The sequence below is a fragment of the Xiphophorus maculatus genome, chromosome 11 (genome assembly GCF_002775205.1).
Source record: "Xiphophorus maculatus strain JP 163 A chromosome 11, X_maculatus-5.0-male, whole genome shotgun sequence".
Taxonomy (NCBI): domain Eukaryota; kingdom Metazoa; phylum Chordata; class Actinopteri; order Cyprinodontiformes; family Poeciliidae; genus Xiphophorus; species Xiphophorus maculatus.
Window position 1 is genome coordinate 5,493,381 of NC_036453.1, and position 21,861 is coordinate 5,515,241.

The following is a 21,861-nucleotide window of genomic DNA, read 5'->3' on the forward strand; positions in this document are numbered from 1 at the left end:
TCTAGAGAGGATATTTTTGCTTGTACTGAAACTCAGTCATATTGGATGAGTTGCAGCAGTAAATGGTATTTTTTAACATTTGACATAAAATGTTAGGTGGATGTGGACTTTGATTGTGCCATACTAACACAGAAATAGGTTTTTATCTGAGGCGTCTCATTGTAGCTGCAGCTCCTCCAGAGCTACCACAGACCTTTATGCTGCTTCACTGATTGATGCTCTCCTTTCTTCATCTTCATCAGGTGGATGACCATACTGTTTTTTTATAACAAATTAAACTTATAAATCTTGACTGAATACTTCAAATTTCTATAAAAATAATTAAAAACTCCAAGCGGATCTGATGGTTCTGATGACTTGTGGAAGGAAATGTGGACCAGCCTCTGCTTGTAAGAGTTTATTTTGTATCCCAGCAGCAGCAGGCGAGGAATGCACTGGACCGAGACGATTGCTTTGGCTGTTGGACACTGGAGACAATCAATCTTTTAAAAAGCAGAATAAGCCAAGTGGGTTTTTTTTTCCTTCAATAGGCGCTCTACATATGAAACGCAGATTTTTTTAAAGTTGGGCTTTTGCAATAAATAACCCCAAAAAATAGACTTCTGCTAGTTTGCACCATTAAGTTCAGTAACTTGTAGCTTTCGTCCTTCATGTTAAATTCTGTATACTTCTCATCCGCACCAGCACACACACGCAAGCTGGAGGCAATCTCTGTCACAGACATCACAAAAAAAGAAGCAAAAGGCTAAAATAATCCCCATTTATCTCATTCATATGCTGGTTCAGATGATGTTGTGTTTTTAAACTCATCACGAAAACTCACATACTACAATGAAAATATCAAAATCCATGCTTAATCCGTACCAAAACTGTCTGGGACGATTCAAGAGGATTTCATCTGAAATCAGCAACAAACCAAAAAGTCAGCCACTGGATTGCTCTTTGTAAGACTTTGTGTGTCCTTTTTTTGAATAGCTGTCTGTCCTGTTTTCATGAGCATTTGGGAGGCAAATTAGGTGCACAATAAGAAGAGACTTACTGGCGGCTTTGATGAAACTCCTCTGGTACTGGTACGTCATGAGAGGCGCAGGCAGCATCCTGGAAAACAGATGTCACGTAAACCAATATCTACTCAGGTAATAAAGCAATTAAAATAGCCTGTCTCCTGAAGAGATGAATCAAGCAAAGAGTGTCCAGTTATTAAAGAGATATAAATGAAATGAGCCCATTTTTGCCACACACACCTCAGATAATGCTTGATGGCACTTGTTATTGTTTTAATCTCCCACTCTGGGTTGTCCAGCTCCACGTCAGCACACGTCTTAGGATCTGAAATACAAAGATATGACTCAGTTTCCCCTAAATGGATTTGTACATGCTTTAATGTGTGTGTTCCAGTGTTTACCCATAGTCAGGCTCAGTAGTTTTTGTACTTTGGAGCTTACGCCAACGATTCTGTACAAACCCTGCTCATCAATACCTGAAGATGCAGAGATGAAATAAGGAAGTTATACTGCACACATTTTAGGTAATTATTAAATAAGGAATATAGAAGCTTGATCGTTCTTGAGTAGATCTGTTGTATTGAACTGAAACCCAAAAAACAGTATTTTTTTCTATTTTATAATTAAATTTGCCTTTTAGAGGTACAGTATCCTTCACAAATAGTTGGACCCATAATGTTGTACAAGCACAAAATAAATATATAATTTATTGGAGTAACAATGTCAAGAGCTGAGAATGCCATTCACTCAAACAAGGTCCCTAGAGCCTAGGGAACGGAAACAGGCCCACAGTATGACTTACTCTACACCGTGCCTAACAGTGAGCATGAGGGGCTTCTCCATATATATCCAGATATTCATACTTTGATTCCCAAACTAATTTGGAGAGGTTGTTGTTGAACAGCTCAATATTTTAATAATGAGGTCAAAGTACACAATTTCAGCTGAATCTCAGTAGCATTTAGCAAACACACCCCATTTACAGCTTTGATCTTCACCATTGGATGAAATAAGGTGGTGTTTTTCTTTCTTTCTTTTTTTTTAACATGCAGACCTTTACTGTGACATTTTAGGGGAACATCTGAAGGCCAGGAGTGTCCAGAAACATCAAAGAGATGCGTACTCATAAGGTTTCAGCTTCAATTTCATTCGTGCCAGACTTAAACTTTTTCAACATGGCTTGCAATGTCAAGGAAGCCACATTAAGTACATAAAAGTGTTATTCCAACAATCGAAACACCAATATTTACATATATAGTGTCATTCTGTTAGTATACCTGGATGAAATCCACAGTATTAATTCCCTCAGTGTGTACCGGTTCATGGACATTTGTTTTTTCATTGTTTGGTTTTGTTTGACAGTTACGTCTGTTTTGGTACAGCTTGATGAAAGGCTCAGTAAATAGATCATGTGCACCAAATATAATGGAGTAATGATTTACAAAGTTGTATCCCTTTTCTAAGACTTCTCAGAGCTACCTTAGGAGCTCAACAAAATTTTATAAATGGATTTTTACATAAAGCACTTCCCTTAAATAAACATAAAATAAAAGAATTCCATGCCAACTGGGGCAAGCAGATGTCAGCTAAATATATGCAAAAGTAAAATAAACCACATGAATGAAGCAGGAGATCAACCAAACAGATATACTGTTAACATTATACCTCGAGTTTCCAAAGCGTAGATGAATTTTTTCATGACGTTGAACCCAGTAACATCCAGCTGGGCCACTGTTGATGAGAGACAAACAAGGATCATGAGGCGATTAGTAGCTTATAAAAAATACATGATGACAGGCTCTTCCTACTTTAGATTTTTATAGTTTGAAAACATTTCTTCTCTTTTCAAGCTTTTCTTTTGGGCTAAGAGCTTGATTTGAAACTTTTGGATAGTTGGACAGCTGCAAAAAGTTAATTACATTTCTAAATATTTTTAGGAAAATCAAAAATTTGTTCAATTGTAGTATTCCGGCAGGCCATTCATCTCAGTTTTTATTCATCCGGGAACCTAAATCTGACCAGATTAAACAACCCCACATGAGAAAGGTATCAATGGTCGCCTATTTTCTTTTACTCTTAAGCCCTCAACTGTCATCACATCATATGTTTTTGTTTTACTTTACTCAAAAACTTTGCTCTCCCTAAATTAATAGCATTTTTTTCAGTTTTCCTCATTTATATATGGTGATCTCAAAGCTATAAGAATGTTTAGTATATAGGGAGTTTTTTTGTGTATGTAAAAAAAACATTACTGTAATAACATTACCTTTGCTTATCGGGTCCATTTTCTCTGTCATACATTTAAGAAATATATATATATCTTATAGACAGATTTTATGCACACCAACTCCACTTTTAGGGTTCACAACTGAGCAAAGTCCAGATGTGATCTGACAAATGGACAAAGCTGCCATTGAGTTAAGAAGAACATGTCTAAATCCCACCCTGAGGTCAGCTGAAAGGGTCTGATGATTTTTTTTCTCACAACTGAACTGTGCTTTTCTACACGTTTGTTTAGACATGAGAAGCAACTCAATGCATCATGGTTAAAAATGTGTTTCCAGTTCAAATATATTAGTCTCCAAACCCTTTACATAAATAAATGTTTAAATTGATCTACTCACTGCCTTCAGTTTGGTTGTCTTTGTTGAGATTGTACACCTGAAAACAAAGGAGAACAATAGAGAAAAAGTTATTCTTTCTCATGAATAAAACTTTCATTAGCAAACCTTCCCTCTTGGCACAAATGCAAAATCTTTAACAGGTTATTAATATGTATATGCTATTGGGAAAATGCATCCAGACATCACATTTAATTTTGGTTTTGGAACACTCTGTAAATCCAATTAGCCATATCTGCAAAGAAAAATAGAAAATGATTGCTTTTGTGTGTTATCTATAGCAAAATTAAATTACTTTTATTCATAAAACTTTTTTTTTATTTGATAAAGTAATTAACGCTCAAGGATGAGTATTTACGCACTTAAATGTTTTTGGTTTTTACAAAGTCAAAGGTAAAAGTTTGACAGTTTCTGGTTTTATCTCAAAATAGAAGTTGAGATAGTAATGTGACTCATGAAAACAACTTTGTAAATAATCAGTGTTTTATCAGCAGTAATGAGGTAAGGTCACATCCATGCGAATAAATGTTCTGCTCAGTCCAAAAAGGGTTTAAGTCAGCAATTTCAAACTTTCAAGTTTCAAAGGGTGTTGAAAACATTTTCACACCCCTTTAACATTTTCCGCAAACATCCCTGTACTTAAGAGGGATTTACTATCACAAACTAACACAAAGCAGTGGATAATTGCGAGGTGAGGCATAAATGATGTGTGGTTTTCAACACTTCTATAAATACACATAAAAAGAAGTGTGACATACGTTTATATTTAGGTTTGCCTCGAGTCAATACATAACATAATCTGCTGCAATTGCAGCTGCACATCCTTTGCGGTATGTCTACAAGTTTTGCCCATCTACAGATTGAAATTTTTGACTGTAACATACAAAGCTGAATAGACACAAATAAGCACTAAACTAAACTAAACTAAATTATTAAAGCCTTTTTAAAATAAAGTGAACATTCCTAAGCTTTTCACATGAAAAAAAACAACAAAGTGGATAAAAATTTGAAAATAAAGCTCATGTTAAGAACTTCTTTTTCAAGTGTGGCTGTATCCTGCTGTAATGCTCAATCAGATTGAACTGATTAAACTTTAACAGTTACAAAACAAACATGTCTGAACATCAAAGGCGGCTTTACAGATGAGGTAGAAAACACAAGCATTTTATTTTACGACGGGTCGCCCAAGTTCTGCAGCTGCACGTTCCAGCTTGCGTGGTGTCAATTACCTTTGCCCGTTTGCATGCGGACATGAGGGAGGTGTCGAGACATGAACGGTTCTGAATGTGGGCGCAGAGAGCATCACTAAAACAGTTAAACGTAGCAAAACGTAAAGTTTGTAAGCCTAAACTAAACCATTTGTTGTACATGTGAAAAAGTTGCACAAAAGCTCAGAGGACATGATGTCCCCTTCTCTCCTCCTTTGTCTCCATCACTGTTTGTCTTCGTCATATAAGCACAAACTAGTAACCATGGCAACCTACCGGTTCTCTACCGTCCATAGCCTCCATCCACAACCTGCGATCCTCCTCTGACAGAGCCTGCATGGTGATTATGCCTTGTCTGCACACGCGCACACACACACACACACACGCACACACGCACACACGCACACACACACAAAAGGGACATTAGCGTTTTAAATTTTATGGTAAGTGGCAAACATTTTCAGTTAGAGGCTGTTAGATCAACAAATTTCCCAGTACTGGCCAAATGCACATGAAGAAGCACATCATAATACCACATTTTGCACAGGAGCAAAATGCCTTATAAGTAAAGAATACCTGTAATCATGACATTTTATTTGCAAAACACTGTAGAAGAAAAAAAAAAACACCTTTAAAAAAAACTTTCAGACTGATTTGAATATGAAAATTAGATATCCCCCCACCCCAAGTGCGAAACGTGTTCTGTTGCACGTGCCAGAGATCTGATTCTAATCTGCTGAAATCTGATGATCAGATGCTCAGATCAGATTTTTCACCATAAAAGGATCGTAGGCAGATGATGTACGTTCCCTGAAAAATTCATCAGCTAGCAAGAATTCATTAATCCACGAAGAAAAGACGAGTCATTGTGAGAGGAGCGGCGTTCACTGTGGGTTCTCACATCTCAGTCACCAAAACAGTCTTATTAGCTAAATCTGTCTCTGCCTTCCTACAAGTTCACAATCGATCCTAGTCACTCTGTCAGCACGAGAACATTCATCTTCTTCCTGCTCCCACGCTCTGCGCCAATCATGACCCACTGCCCCGATACAGGACATCACTCATCCAGACGCACTCTGACCAGAAAGCACAGACACATCCTGCAGCCTCTGCTGCTAAGTAAGTAAAACTTCTCAGCCTGTTATAATAGTGGTGGAGATTTAAGGTGAAAAACTTGAAAAATATATTATCAGTATAGGGTTAGGGTTAGTCCAAAGCTTTTTTAAAAAGTTGTTAAGTCACAAGAGACAGAATGCTCTTCTTTTAGAAGCATTTATGCTTTGTAAAATGTAAAAACAGTATGAAAACACCAATCAAAAAGACTTGAAGGGCAAGAAATGCAAAAAGAGGATTAGGAGGTAATGTAGAGGAAAATGTGGAAGAGCTAGAGAAAGGACAGCGCAGACAGAGAGCCAACAGGTTTCTTCTTGATTAAGCCAATGGCACCCTCATGTGTCTGGGGGGCAAATTACAACTCTGCAAAACCTAACATGTTGGGAATCCGCTTTGTTAAATTGTGTTGATCTAATATACAGTTTCAGCTCAGTAAGTAAGAACATCAATAGGTTAATTATGCAAATCAATAAAAAATGTAAAACAATCTATACTTTTCAGTGTTTACTTTTGTTCAATTACATTGGCTTAGGTCATAATGAATCCCAATATTCTGTCTCTTAGAAAATGTGAATGATTTTTGTGATTTCAGGTGAAAAACTATGTTTGGAAAGTCACAAACGGTCACTGCTACTGAAGCAGGTTGTTCACAGAGTGCTGCATTCAAGGATATTAATGGAGAGTTTAGTGGAAGGCAAAAGTGTTGTAGAAAAAGATACACAGCCAACAGGTACTACTGCAGGTTTAACACAATTATGGAGCTAATGTCATTCAAGAATTTGGAAAAAATTATAAAATATTCCTTTTTTTATTTGTTTAATCCTGAGTTTTACAGCTATGAGTAAAACCATTAAACCTAGCAGAAATAAACCCCAGTTATTTCAGTTTGTTTACATAATAATTTTATCTTTTGAACTAAATTGTTAAAATAAATAAATATTTTGATGATATTTCAAGTTGTTTTAGATCCACTTGTCAGTATAAATAATGTAAAATGATAATAGATGAGTAGGAGAAAGGAAAATGGTTTCAGTATCCTTTCATTTAAAAAAATGAAGCAGGTGATCAAACAACAAACTCTCTAACCTGTCGATGGCCTCGACATCAAAACAGAACCTCTTTTCTATGGACTCTGTTTTCCTCCTGGTGCACGACTTCAGGATGAAACTCTCCTCCTCACCCTGATCAATAAGAAAAGAGAGGTAAAGCACAGCACTGTAGTACAATAATAACATTCACACAAACAGGTATTTCAACTAAACAAGCATTTCACACGGTGATGGAGGTTAGCTTGATGAAGTAAAGCAAAGCAAAGATGAATCACTTTGCTCTTTCTGAAGCTGCAGATTAATTGACTCTATATTTCTGACTGAAAATTTCTTGCTAAAGTTTTTATGCTTCAAAGTGAAGTGCTACTTTGTGTTGATTTATCACATAACAAATTATAGCCTGTGGTTTAAAATGAGGACAAGAACCCAGATTGGTGAGTGACACACTCACCATTTTGCCCCCTGATTTGGGGTCAAAAACAACCATGGCGAACTTCTTGGGGTCACGGTGGTAAGTGCAGTAGTACTTCACCCACGTAGAAACAAAGGGACCTGAGAAATAAAGAGCAAGAGCTGAGATGATGAATGATTGCACCAGACAGGACAAGAGGATAGAGGAATAAAGAGAAAAGGTCAAAGAGATAGAGATGGACAGAAGTAAAACAATAGCAGCAATAAAAGCTGAGTAGGCCCAGGTTCAGGGATAAAATGTGCTACCATGGAAACCACATGAAGCCTTGGCTGCTGTCAGGTCACAGATACAAGGTGGTTTCTGTAAGCAGAAACCGAGGTGGGCTTTCACTCACGCTTCTCCAGCACGAACAGGTAGCCCTCCATGGTGTGCTGGCTGACACTCTTGTGCTCATGAGGGTTCTCCTTCATCTTCCTCATCAGACTCTCAACCTCAGACCTTGTGCTCTCAAAACGGTTCCTTGTCTGTACGCACAAGTACAAGAAGCAAAATTCGAACTGATTACACGTTACCTGATATGTTTTCTATCAAATTATGCCAACAGGAACCTTCACAAAGGCAGAATCACATTCAAAAGCATTTATAGACAGAAAATTTGCTCCTGTCAGCAGAGTCTAACTAATATTTGCTAACTGAGAATCTTTGTAGAATTGTCAAGTCTTGAATTTGCAGAATGTCTTAAGAAATAGAAATAACCTCCATAGGATTAGGGCTCTTTAACTAGGAATAGTTACATTTATGCCTTTTATTAAATTTGACACTTTTGTCTTTCATACCTACTTAATAATGTCTGTCTCACTTACCATATTTTTGGGCCAATTTACATTGCTCAGTTAGTGTTTCTAGCTGTTAGATCCCCAAAGTGAACGCTTGTGTCGACATGTAGTAACACCTTGTGTTTTGTTCCAGGCTCCTGCTCCTCTGAGACCAATTAGTAGAATCCTATTTAAGAAGCTGCATATTGTAGGACATTCAAACAGATCTTTGTCCAGTTGAATGTCATATATCCTCATTGATTGTGAAGATTTAAACTCCTTTTTTGTTCTCTTGAGATAATGTAAACTTTTGTCTTTGTAGGAGAGAGTTACATTTTATTTAATCCTAGTTTTCTCCTGTTAATGTTAGGTTAGGCAGGTTTGTATCTATTTGATCTTGAAAGTGGAGTGTTTATTACTCAAAAGCTTAATCTTAGTCTCATCCAACCAAAGCATTTAGTTCCTGGTAATATAATGTAGGCAAATTCTACACATTTACAGTCATGACTCCAGAACAAATATAGCTTTGTTATGGCACAACTTCCAAAGTTATGGCATAACAATTAATAACAGCTTACAGGACACCAAACAGCTGGAAACACTGACATCAATCAATACAAATAGGATTTCAATTGATCTGTAGTCCCAACTACATATAAACAGAAATCTAATACATGTTTGTTTGTTTATGGGCTCTTACATTCTGTATGCTGATAGTGAGATCAGTTTTGAAGTGGTTGAAGTCCTTTGCCAGCTCATAGCCATGATGATAGTAGGTGAACAGGCCTTGAAGAAATGCCAACAGCTGAAACAAAGCCCAACAACAACAAAGAGGGAATAATATGACCAGGCAAATTAAAAAAAACAAAAAAACTTTTTCTTAGCAATGTGGTCAACAACTTTCTTTTATATCCTCAAAAACCACAGTTGAGATGCCCTCAACTAAAACTCAATCATTGTTTGATACCAAAAGAAGACACATCAAGGTGTAATGCAAATCATTCAGCAGATGAGTTAAAGGAACACGTATAATAACAAAATGCGGTGTTGTCTTACAGGCTCCACAAAGTCAAACATCTTCCTCTCTTGGACCTCTTGCACCTTAAAGACGTACTCCAGAGAAACTTCGTAGAAATGCTGCCTCACGTGATCCACCTGGTTGTCCGCCTAAAACAGAAAATAAAATGCGTACAAGTGGTAAATCACAGGAACAGAAGGAGAAACTCAAGAGATGTAGACGCAGACAAATGTCCTTACTTCATGTAGATGGGACTCTTTTTTCTTTGCTGAAAGGCTCAAATGCTTCTCCATCACTGCACAATATTTCTCTGTCTCTTTGTCATATTTCTTCTTGGCTTCCTGCCACACAGAATACAACACAATATAGTTTTTCAATCAATTTATCAACTAATATATCTTTATTGATGATCCCCTTTTCCAATAGAGGAAAAGTCTAAAGAAGCATCACACAAACAATGTGTAATAACAACAAAAGAAGTTCCCTGCACTATATTGGAAATCTTGTATATTTCCCCTTAAATGGTACCATGTATGTAAGAAAAATGCTTTTGTGGGTTGAGCCACAGATTTGTGATGCTGTACCCATTAAAAACCATCTGAGTCTTCCCTCAATATAAGATTCTGCAACCAGCGAAACTTTAATAATCTCAATAGATGGAACTTGCTCCTCCAATATGTCAATTTTCTACTCAAAAGAAGTAGATCAGCTAGTGTTGGATCAGTTGTGTTGGTGTTGGAGTGTTGTGTTTCCTCAAACTTTAATCACCCAACTGAATAAACACCAGCAACCAAGAGTCAAAAACAGAATAAGCTTCCTGGTATTTGCAAAGAGGATTAGACTAATCTTTCATTGGCACAGTCGACATATATACAACCCTCAATAATATTAATAATAAAAATAGGAAGAAGAAGCAGCAGCTGTTCAGCTGTTTTATGAGCAAAGAGCCTAAACATTTCTGAAGGTTTTTTCCTCAACATAGAATATATCCTTTTTTTTTTTACAGGACTCAGAGTCAGGCTGTCCTCTGTGGGAGCCCAGCTGTTTATCAAACAATAGAGTATTTCAGCACAAGGACAAAGGCACATGGTCAGATGATAAGCTGGGTGTAGGCACAGAGTTTAAATATACTGGGGGAAAGTGTTCAAACTAAGCAACAAACAGCTGGGTCTTTCCACTGGTCCAGATGGGAATTAGAAAACAGCTGCAGAGCACATCAGGAAGGATGAGTCCGACTCTAAATATCAAGGCCTCTGTTCAACGTCTGCCTCCTTGATTCCCTGTAGAGACTCAGTCTGAAATTACTATCTCTGCAACCAACTTCTGTAAAGGTTTTATTGTAGACTTCACATGCTTTATGTAAAAGATAAAGAAGCATCTGCAAATCAATAAAACCAGCTAAAGGCCAGATTGCTGTTCTTTTACAATACTTAAAAAATAATTTTGATGAAAAGTATTAATTTTTCCCCACCAGCAGGTGGCAGTGTGGTTCAGTAGATGAGGATGTTGACCTTTCCCAAGAGGGCGCAAGAAATATTTCTTTACAGAATCCAACATCAGCACTAAGTTGACTCATCACATTTACAATGACGGCATAAACCGCTGATTCAATATGCCAAGTAAATAATCACAGAAATCCCACAAGGCTTAACAATCATTACACTTGGTATGTTCAGACAAGCATTCACCTCATTTGGTTATTTATCTTGCAGCATTAAAATATAGTATCTAATTTTACTGAGCAGGTATTTTGTTGGGGAGGTTTTAAAGACAGTTTATGGGATATCTGGGTTCCTAATTTTCAAATCCAAACGAACTGTTGCAATAATTCCACTAAAATATTTTTGTGTAAACATGCAGTTGAAATTTCAAAACAATTGAGGGCAATTGGGACAAAGAGGCTGCCAAGAGGCCGACAGCAACACCGCAGGAGCTGCAGCCATTTCCCACTAGGTTGTGGTATTTATGTGACAACAATCTGATGCATTTCCCATGTGTTCTGACAAAGAAGCAGGACAGATGCTTTTGTTTCCAGAAAAAAAAACACTCAAGCTTGGTTAAAATCTCCCAAATTGTGTTATGGTTTGATGAAAACCAACAAGAACTTTTGTGCCACAGTGCCAAACGCTGTATTTGGCACAAAAACAACATTGTGCTTTACCATAAAACACCAAATCCAGTATAAAGCACAGTGGAGAAAGCATCATGCTCTGGGATAAGAGCTGCCATCATGATCTCAGAGATTTGGAGAAATTAGTTGAGATAGATAAACATTACCATTACAAACTGAAACATTCAGACGAAACTCCTACACAAACAGACTGAAAGCTGAAAAAAGAAAAATAACTGAAAAGGTGTACAATTGTAACATACTAATTAAAACACTTCGAAATAATCATGGTTGAAACAAAGAGCTGCATATAGATACATGTTATTTATAAACACACATTAAAAGCAGGAAAGGAAGAAGATTGTCTAATGTGCAGGGATAGGTTATCCTCAGATGTTAGTAATTTACACCCAACATATTTGTTTGTGCTCATTGTTGATTCTCAATGTATTTGCTTAAATAATTCAAGCATTGTTAAAAGAGAACAGAGTGGCATCATATTACCAGCAGCACATCCTGCACAAACGCCTGTTTGAGAGCAGTTTTCAGTAATATTGTCATGACCCTCAAATTCATCTGGGAATAATGTTAGGATGTACAACTAGAACTATGTCTTCAGCTTACATTTGTTTCTTCAGAGGTAGGTGAAACTGTGTCAAACAAAGACTTTACCAGTTTGCTTAGTGCTTAACTAGGATTATCGTTGTGACCTAGAGACTGCACATTCAATCACTGTGCCACGATCAGACAATGACTGAAAACAAAGGGAATGGTGAACTGTGGACTACGAACAATGTTTTATGGAAATCTGTGCCGCTGCTTATTTAGGTCCTTCAGCTACTAACTGCATGGATCAAGCTTAGCATGACCTAATAAAGGAAGATTATAACCTGTCATATTTACTACACAGGGAAGGGGTAATACTAAAAATGTGTTGAACCTGAAAAAAGCTCCTGTTTTGGGGATTGTTAGGATTGTTTTTACAACCCTGATCTATTTTTGGGTCTGGAGCTGCCAGCACAGTATTTTGGTTCATACTCATCATATTGTAAATCAAATTTGAGATGCCTGCTTGCAATATAAGATTGTTTTTCCCCTTTAAAATGGGATTAATGGTGAGGCAGAGGCAGCAGTGGATCCATGTCTGTCTATTCTCAGATATTGACCAAGTTCTACCAAAAGTAGTATATCTATGAGGAGTGCAGCTTTAATGCTTGTATTACAATTTTCCAACAATCAAAATAAAGTGCTAAGTTTCTGAAGCCATTTTTTTTCCTGTGAGTTCAGTTACAATTAAATGCTGCATTAATTTAATGCAGCATTTAATTTACCCCGTGCGGCTGCATTACAATTAAATGATGCATGTTGTAGTTGACACGCTCAGTAGAGTAGTAAAGTAACTTTTGTAACTAGGGAAACCTTGTGTGGAGTTAAATAGTTAGGCTGCACTGCAAAAACTACAGTACTGACAAAATATCTATCTTACAATTAAAAGAAAGGATGACAAAAAAAAGAGATTTCAACATTCATAATAATACTAGTGAATAAATTAAGTTTAACTATGATGAAATGTGGGGCGTGCTGTGGTGGCGCAGGGGGTTAGCACGCCCCACGTTTGGAGGCCTTAGTCCTCGACGTGGACGTCGCGGGTTCGACTCCCGGTCCCGACGACCTTTGCCGCATGTCTTCCTCACCCTCCCTACTGTCTAAAAAATACGAGCCACTAGCGCTGCAAAAACTCTTTGGAGAAAAAAAAAAAAAATGGAACTATGATGAAATGTAGTATGCTGAAAAGTGTAAGAGTGAAAAGAGTTTCTTCTCACCAGAAAAGAGTTTTTAGGTGCAACACAAAAGTGGAATGTTTGTATTAGTAGAACACTTGTCAAATGAAATTCATTTATATAGTTTACACATTTTGAAAAGTGTTTTTTTTCTTCTTCTTTATCTACTAGGTAGAATCCAGGCATGCATACACCTTAATAGTGTAGCAAAATAAGCGGAATTTCTTTTTTTTTACCTTGTTTTTTTACTCAAAATAATTTGATTGTACCCTGCAGTCTGAGAACTATGTTAGACCTACGTATGTCAATTCTTATTGTAGTTTTTTATAAGCAAGTTTTATTCCTATCTTCCTTTACCTTTTCAAGCACAAACATGAAACATTTTAAATATTTTTCTGTAAATATGAGCGCTATGTGAGATTTATTTTAAAAAGCGTACAACCTCTATCAAGGTTTTGTGTGTTGTCCAACCGCTACAAGAGCAACAAAAAAAAGGTTTATTGATCAATGTTTCACTGGCAGTGTGAACACATCAATACTCATTCACAGCTCATGTATGTCCATTTCTGGGATTGGTCCTGTGATAGTACAGAGTTGCTCCTCTTACCTTGGCTGCACTGATCTGCTCTTTCCTAAACCTCTCCAGTGGAATAATCAACACATCGTTGGCGTTTTCGATCTACAGAAGGGAGTACACACACAGACATGTTTTCTCATTCAACAGCAGGATATCTTATGGCATGTGTGATATGAACTTAATTAATAATTATCAAACTAGAGCTGTTCAACTTCAGAGAACATTAACAAAATCTATCAGAGACAAATTATTTAATGCAAAATACCACGAGATACTATCGATAGGTTTCTTAAAGATTTTATATAATCAAATCCTTATTTCAATATGAAAATAAATTCCAGAATTGTTCTTACTTTTCCAGACTATGCAAACATTTTATGTAGTAAAGATCAGAGAGGCCAAAGCTTACTTGTAAATTTGAATATGGTATGACATAAGGAACAACGATTTTCATGTTTTGACCAAACATTTTCTTATGTCAAATAAAGGAAAAAACAAAACAAAACAGAAATAAACTAATATGTATCAAAAGTAATCAATGCTTTAGTCACTCACCATCCTTGTCCTTTCATCCTCCAGGTTTTGTAGAACAGCTGCAAACTCCTGAAGTGACTTGGCTGAAGAAAGTCAAGTTGGTAAAAGCAACAAATGAGACAGATGAAAATAATAAATAAAACGAGAAGAGGTCTTATTTTGAAACAAAACTTTAATTCAATCCAGTTGAGATTACTTTTAGTATAAGTACAGGTAAAAGCCAAAAGGTGAGTTTGAATGGAATTTGTTCTTGTTCATGGGTCCTTCAGAAAACTCTGTAAACTCATTTTGATGCAGCCGAGAAATTAACTGGGAATGAAATCCCTCTTTAGAAAGTTTGTGTCTGATGTTTTCACAGTGAACACAGTTTCCCGGATCACTGACAAGCGAGACACTCCTACATTGTTTGGGTCAGAGTTTCCACTTGAGTTGCCTCTGCCTGTCTAACACTTCAGGCTCATATACAAACACAGACACACTTCATCTCATACTGAGCACGTGCAGAAAGGGGGAGTACTTGTGAAAATAACAGCTTCCACAGGAATCACAATCACGACTGCTTTACAGTCAGATTTTACAAATATTTTATCCAGTCATATAGAATTATATCTTAATTTCACCTGTTTCATAATATGCATCTCCTTGCAGCAGCAGACTCTGTAGCAGGGAGAATATCAGTTCTGAAATGTCTATGAATACTCCACACAAACAACAGTTCAGCCCAGTTGAGTGTCAAGCTGTTCAGGAAAGATAGCTGGGGATAGTTATACAGTAGTGGGTGGGTCCGAGCGAAGCTCGGAGCCATGGCCTGCACAGACAGAGCCGGGCAGTCATGAGAGGGGTGTGGCGCCGGCACTCCTACTGCAGGATGTTTGAACAGAAATTGTCCCGATGAGTACTGGGAATTAATAGTTTTATTCTACAGCACAACATTGATATTAGGCTGACCCTGTTCGCTTTAGGTCTGCAACTCTTAAAAAGTGACTTATTTCTTTGTTTTTCCATTGCATACATTTGTGTCTGAAGCTCTAGCAATTAAAAAAAAATAGTTAGATCAACATTTGATTTTCACTTTCTTGGGTTAAAATATATAACTTTTGAAATCTTTTAAGTCTGCAGAGGAAATGTCAATTTGAAAGGCATTAAGTGATGCTGCACTTGCAATGCCTCTGAAATGGTAAGGAAGAACAAATGTTGTGCATCTCACTTGACTTCAGGTAGACAGTAAGTATATCATAATAAACCGCACCACTACTTTGTTTTGTGAGTCATACACTTTTAGTTTCTTGGTAATCCCCTTGTCAGTAAATGTAGCTTTGGAATAACTTATTATGACACAATAAAAACAAACTGCTACCAGATAACTGTTACAAAGCGTAACTAAAAATTCAAAACTGAAATAAAAGTCAGGAATGGAGCAAAGATATGAGTTTATGAAACAAATATGTGAAAAGTAGAATCTGACATGAGAGCCTGTGTGCGTTCAGTAGCCATCAGTCGGACCGTAAAAGCAAAAATGCAAAAGGATGAGGTATTTTTGTGTGCTTTTTGAGAATTTGCTCTGTGTTGTATTTTTCAATTAAAAACTAAAATGGAAGGTACAGTGGTATGAAAACGTATTTGACCCTCAAAGACGTATTTACTTCTTGCAGATTGCTGCTAGGAGTAAGGGGCAGTTCATTTATTCTGATCCAAACTTGTTTGGTTTGGATCAGGTTTTACTCTTAATGGGTGAAATCTGAAAGAGTTAAATGAGTGAAGAACTCAAAAACTTAATAAATCTATAATATTTGCATCTATTTTAAAAGATGAATTCCTAAGATAAACAAGGAGACTTAAAGTGACTTCCTACACCCCTCAATACCAATTGCAAAGACATGAGCTTTAGAAGACATATTTGGTGCTGAAATCCTTCTGAGCAGGAAGGAATGTACCACAAAATGTACCACAGATTCTCACATCCTGAAAACTTTTGTTTTGTTTAGATATTTACTATAGACAAAGTTTAATCCCAAAAGGGATTCTGAAAACATCTTTGCAGATGAAAAATACAAAATAGATGAGGAGACTTTTAAAAATGATCTGAAATGCCTGTTCTCAGCATTGTCATGAGTCCATTCACAGGCATTCTTTTTCTGACACACCGGTGTCTAGGGAAACATTTCAACACACTCACCAATGCATATCTCGTCATCTGTTTCAGCATCACCAATACACTGGAATTTGAAGTCGTTGAGAGAGTCTGCAAACTTCCTCTTTGCTGTTGACAAACCTGACAGAACAGAAAAATAAGGAAAGAGTCATGTTAACTGAGGCACATTATAAATAATATGCATTTCTAAATGATATTTACCTTAAACTGTGAATGTAATCGGTTGCATAGACTCATAAAAGGCATTGCATGTTTGTGTAACTTTGCCTTAAAATATGTTAGATACCTGCCTTCTATTGCGGTTTCTTAAAATAAGCAACCTCTCTTACGTTATGACATTTCTTGGTTAGAACTTTTTTGTGCTGCAAAAGTTCAAAAAGTTATATTAACCTTAAGTTATGTTAGCCACATAAGGCAGTAAAAGTCCTTGAACAGTTGCATGTGAATCCAAATAAAACATAAGGCACTAAAAGCGCCAAGGAGAAAGACACTCGCAGCAAGCTTGGCTTCTCTTGCATTATAACTCACGGGCAGATTTGGCTTCACTACAGCATTTCCTGTTGCTGGGCTGGCTGAGGTCAGCCGCACACACAGGCTCAGAGTGAAATAGGGGCAGGATAATGAGGAAGGCACAAATGGAGACACGTTATTCATACGTTTCTTAGAAACCACACGTTGTGGGGGAGGTCTTGCATGTAATCCTGACTCAAGGAATCAAGGCCCTCAAGTAGACTTAAAATAATGATCATTTTATATGGTTGGTTTGGGGATAATATCTGGTCTTGTGTTTTGGTGGTCAAACAAGAAAGAGAAAGACTTAAAGGGGTAACATTATGATGTGGTAAAACTCAGCAGGGAAGTCCTACTTTTTAAGAAGGAGCAGGACATATTCAGAACGAACGTACCGTTTGAAATCCAATGATAGTTTAGAAAACAAAGATAGGATTTGACAAAAATGACAGAAATGGACAAATCATGTCTTTTACAGAAACATGGGGGAGTCATGGGAAGGACAGTGAGTGTAAGAAGACCGGCAGTAGTTGGCTTTGCTCGTGTACATGCTGCAGTATCGGTGCAGTTTGCCAGTCAGAAATGAATCCCAGGCCTCTCGAGTCCTGACGGAACTGCCAGAGAATTAGACATGCTGCTGGCACACAGACATACATCATTTTCTCTCTTAAGACTGACACAATGAATTACTGCAGGATGTCACCAAGTAATGAGTCAGAGTGGCTTTACCTCATTAAAATTATCCAAAGAATGATGAAACTGAAGCCAAAGTCTGAATTTGAAAGATAAGAACTTTAAATACCAAAAATCTGCTAATACTAACAGAATAGTAGTCTCAGATTGGAACCAAACACTGCAAACAGTAGAGGTGTGTAGCATCTAATACACATTTAATGAATTGAATTACCTAAACATGTTTAATTGATTATTGTTTCTGATGGCCACCAGAGGGCATTTATTGTATTCAAATAAAAAAGGCTGTGTTCCCCATAACCTATTACCTCTGTGAATAGTTTTCTAAAAATGTGCGTTGCAAATGGCTCACTTTTAGTTACCTTCAGTTCAGCATCATGTTCAGTTAAATCTCAGTGGAAAAAGCCAAAAAACGAGTATATTCTTAAGACTAGGGTTATTGTGATCTCTTAACTTATATATTTGCATTTTTTAAACATGAATCTTTCTGGGCAATAGGGCACTTGCCTCTGACCATTATTTACCCTCCTTTATCCCCACTCCATCTACCAGAATAAAAAAAAATTACTCAGACAGAAGTTAACCTCATAAATGACCCTGGCAGGGCAGAGGTACTTTCATATCAACCTCCACCTTGATGGGTGGAGCTTATTATCTAAATTAGCTCTTAGTGGCAGTATTTTATTTCACAGCCTTACTTTAATCCTATTGTAAGGACCTTTGTAATATATTTTTCTATTTGCAGACAAGTCCACAACTTTAACACTACATTCACACAGGAGATCTTGATGCTAAACTCTGTTTTGTTTTTCTTTTTTTTTGTTGAAATTAATTTTTTTTTTTTGTAGCCGTTAAGCTGACATGATCACAATCAAACTTCTGTGTGAATGTCGACCCTCATGCTCAGATGAAGTACATGCACATACCATATTGCTTTTGATAAAACTTCAATGGCAGTAGTAATTACAACACAGTTATAATTTAAAGGGCAAATCTTTTACTCAGACAGTCTTTTCATCTGTATCAAGTTCTTTCAGAACCATTAAACATTGGAAAACATGGCTGCAATGTGAACTTCCGTTATATAACCGCATATGATGTAAACAAAGTTTTCTATCACACATTTTTCACTAATCTTTTATTTGCTCTGTTTAAACAATGCATGAGGGCAATGTTTGCAGCATGGGTGGCCTGTGAGAAAATGAAAACCGGCTCTGCCAGCAATGACGTCTCGTATTTTTGTGCATTACAAGAACGCCATCACTCATTTAACACATACCCTTACTTCATTCTGTTCTTTCTCATTTTTCCTTCCTACCACTGACAGTTCCCCTCTGCACCTTGCAAGAACAGCGAATTTCATTACTTTTTTCTTTTGTGACTCTAGCCTTTGCTTCTGTAAGTGGTCCCTCTCATAAACTAACCACAAACCAATGATTAAGACAGCAGAAGCTTTCAGAAGAGTAAACTCTCATCCCAGAATTCACTTTGCGGTAAGGGCCAGCACATTCTATGCTCAAAGCAAAGTCAAAAATAATTTCTTAACTTTGAGGTGATTGTCCAACATGCATAAAGTACAACAGACCAATTAGTCTGACAATGGCTTGAAAATGTGCAACCATACAAGTACTAAATAGTGTCATGTTATCAAGCCAGTAAATGTTCACACCTCAGCAAATACTGAAGGTACTTCAGTATTTATATATCTACTGTTTACACAAAACGATTGACTAATGAGTAATGGACAAATACTTATAGGAACTCTGAATGAGAGGTAAAATAAATCACCCAACCATTGGAGAGCTGTACCAAAGAGAGTTGATTTAGGGTCTGTACGTCTCCAAAACAACCATTAGACTCATTCTATGCACCAACCGGTTGTTTGACTAGCATCACAAACATAAACATAGAGTTTGCTAAACATGGCAAGGACTGTTTTTAGTCAAATAAGACTAAGACTGAGGTCTCCTACTACAAACATTCTGGGTGGGTTTGGCATGAAACAAAGGATAATTATTTAGAAATGCAGCTCATTCCAGTGCTGAACCGTGAATAGGCGGAGGTTCAATGTACAGGCAGTGCTGACAAATTTGAACCCACATGTCCAGGAGTGTTCTATCAGTATTGACACACCCACACAGAAACCAAATCACAGCTCTGAGGTCATTCAAACTAAACTTGCAAATGAAAACCATATTGTTGGCCAACACATTTCTCTAAAATGCTTCCAACATAAATGGATTCCAATAAAATAAGGCAATGTAGCAACAAGTACATTGTCCAGAGAGGCTATTGTGTAGGAGAAGGTCAATAACAAAACAGTAATGCCTTCACATTTATGAAATCTATTCTAAAGTGGTGATTTATTTACATGTTCATGTTTAGCAGATAGTTAAACAATGGCAACAATAAGCAGATAGAACACCAAGACGTACAGTACAAATGACTTACAGGTTTGTCAGTGTTTAATGAGAAATCAGCTTTTTTCTGTGACTCCAAGTAAAGCAATTTTAGTTTGCATTTGGTCATGATTATACAAAACCATTTTCACATATTTGTTTTGAACAGAAGCTTTTCTTTAATAAATGAAATCCACATTTGGAAGTTACCTTTTTGGATTTATTTAGGTTATCTTTGGCCAATATTAAATGATGATCCATTTCTCAGTAATGATTATGGTCAAGTTTACACGGGACTGCTGCGTATAAACTGCCAGTATTTTCGGGCGTTGATTGGGAAAAGCTTCACGTTTAGACAGCATCATCAAGATGCCTTGAGTCAGCTGTAGTTATCATGCCAGGCCCTAGATGGCACTATGATTTTAGCATGTCATCAAATGCACATGTGCTTTACACCCTTAGCTCCCACCTCAATACCTTCCACCTCATTGTAAACGGCACCCTATCTCTGTCTCCCATGAACAAGGTTTTCGTGTAACACATACATATTCCTTATCAACAACACAGCACATGTTTTTGTTGTCATCTGCTTGTGCAAGAGTAGACTAAACCCTCTAGCAGTGTGTTCTGTGCATGTGCGCTTTCACACCTGTGGAGTATTTCACACCTCTGACGGAGAAGTTTCACTCAGACCTGGTTTCAAAAGGTACCAATGGGAGAGACTGAGGTCCTTGGTGTCATAAAGACGAGCAGCTGGACTGCAACAAAAATCTTAGTTTAGCTGAAGAGTGGCTCTGTGTAAATGGGCCTAAATAATGATTAAGTGATGATCCAAAGTGTGATGAAAAGAAAGACAGAAGCAAACAAAATAAATCTGTTATAATGTCAAAAACAAATACTTTCTCCTCAAAAAGCAAAAACAGAAGAAATGTAAAGATACTTTTTCACACTACTTATCTCATAGAAGAAAGAATGTCAAACAGAGTTAAATTAAATATTTATTTTTCATCTGCAGCATTCCATCATTGGTACAGCTGATTTATTACTAGACCTATTGTTAATGTGACAAAAAATTAACCAGGGTAGGGAAATATGTGAAATATTTATAGTATGCTATTTCAGATTTCAAGTTTAAAAAAACAACACATTGTTGATTGTAGATTATGCATAAGCAATGTTCTCTTGTTGCGGTTTAGTTCACGTGTGCGTGTGTGTGCAAGTCTATTAGCCAGTCCAGCCAAGAAGGACAGCAGAGGATGGTGAAATCTAAAAATAGGTGACCCTGTTGACACTGGCCTTGTCCTTTTCCTCTCTTCTATCACACTTATAAGAAAGGATTCCTGCCATGCCTCTGTCCTTGATCCCCTATTAAACACACAATGCTGGGAAATGAAGGAAATTTTTAGTTAAAAAAAAAAACGCTTTTTAGCATTACAAATAAAAATTGTTTGTTGCTTGTGCTTAAAATTCAAAATAGATCCCCAAACATTTTTCACTGCTCAGGTAATATTGCAGTTATAAGATTTATTATTTAAATTCAAGGTTTTATTATAGCTGTAATTTTTAGAGTTTATCAATTTTATGAAATCAATCTTAACTTGCAAATTTCAAAGACAGAACAGACTGAATATTATATAACACTACCAGCAAATGCCCAGCCAATTGCCTTTCTACACAATTCCACTCGATGCTAATCTCGCTTCAGTGATCCATCTGGGATTCCTCCCATTAAAGTGGATTTCTACAGTAGAACGTCTACCAGGCCAATCAGCAAACAGCAGGAGAAGATGTGAACGATGATGTTGATTTTCTACGCTGCTTTAGAATAGTCATCTGCCTGTAGCTTTAGCAATGGCAGCAGAGAA

General features: G+C 37.0%; 1 protein-coding gene across 1 annotated transcript in view; it reads right to left on the minus strand.

The window, feature by feature from the left end:
• The window catches only part of arhgap26 (Rho GTPase activating protein 26), a 72,914-nt gene that overhangs the window by 20,714 nt on the left and 30,339 nt on the right, over positions 1–21,861 (minus strand). Inside the window, exons 2-16 of the mRNA XM_023341970.1 lie at positions 16,419–16,514; positions 14,264–14,325; positions 13,739–13,810; positions 9,480–9,581; positions 9,279–9,389; positions 8,923–9,027; positions 7,802–7,931; positions 7,447–7,547; positions 7,033–7,127; positions 5,110–5,188; positions 3,629–3,665; positions 2,670–2,735; positions 1,406–1,480; positions 1,245–1,329; positions 1,040–1,098 (exon numbers count right to left, since the gene is read on the minus strand). Of these exons, the coding sequence (XP_023197738.1) occupies positions 1,040–1,098; positions 1,245–1,329; positions 1,406–1,480; positions 2,670–2,735; positions 3,629–3,665; positions 5,110–5,188; positions 7,033–7,127; positions 7,447–7,547; positions 7,802–7,931; positions 8,923–9,027; positions 9,279–9,389; positions 9,480–9,581; positions 13,739–13,810; positions 14,264–14,325; positions 16,419–16,514 (1,275 nt within the window). The remainder of the gene's footprint in view (positions 1–1,039; positions 1,099–1,244; positions 1,330–1,405; positions 1,481–2,669; positions 2,736–3,628; positions 3,666–5,109; positions 5,189–7,032; positions 7,128–7,446; positions 7,548–7,801; positions 7,932–8,922; positions 9,028–9,278; positions 9,390–9,479; positions 9,582–13,738; positions 13,811–14,263; positions 14,326–16,418; positions 16,515–21,861) is intronic.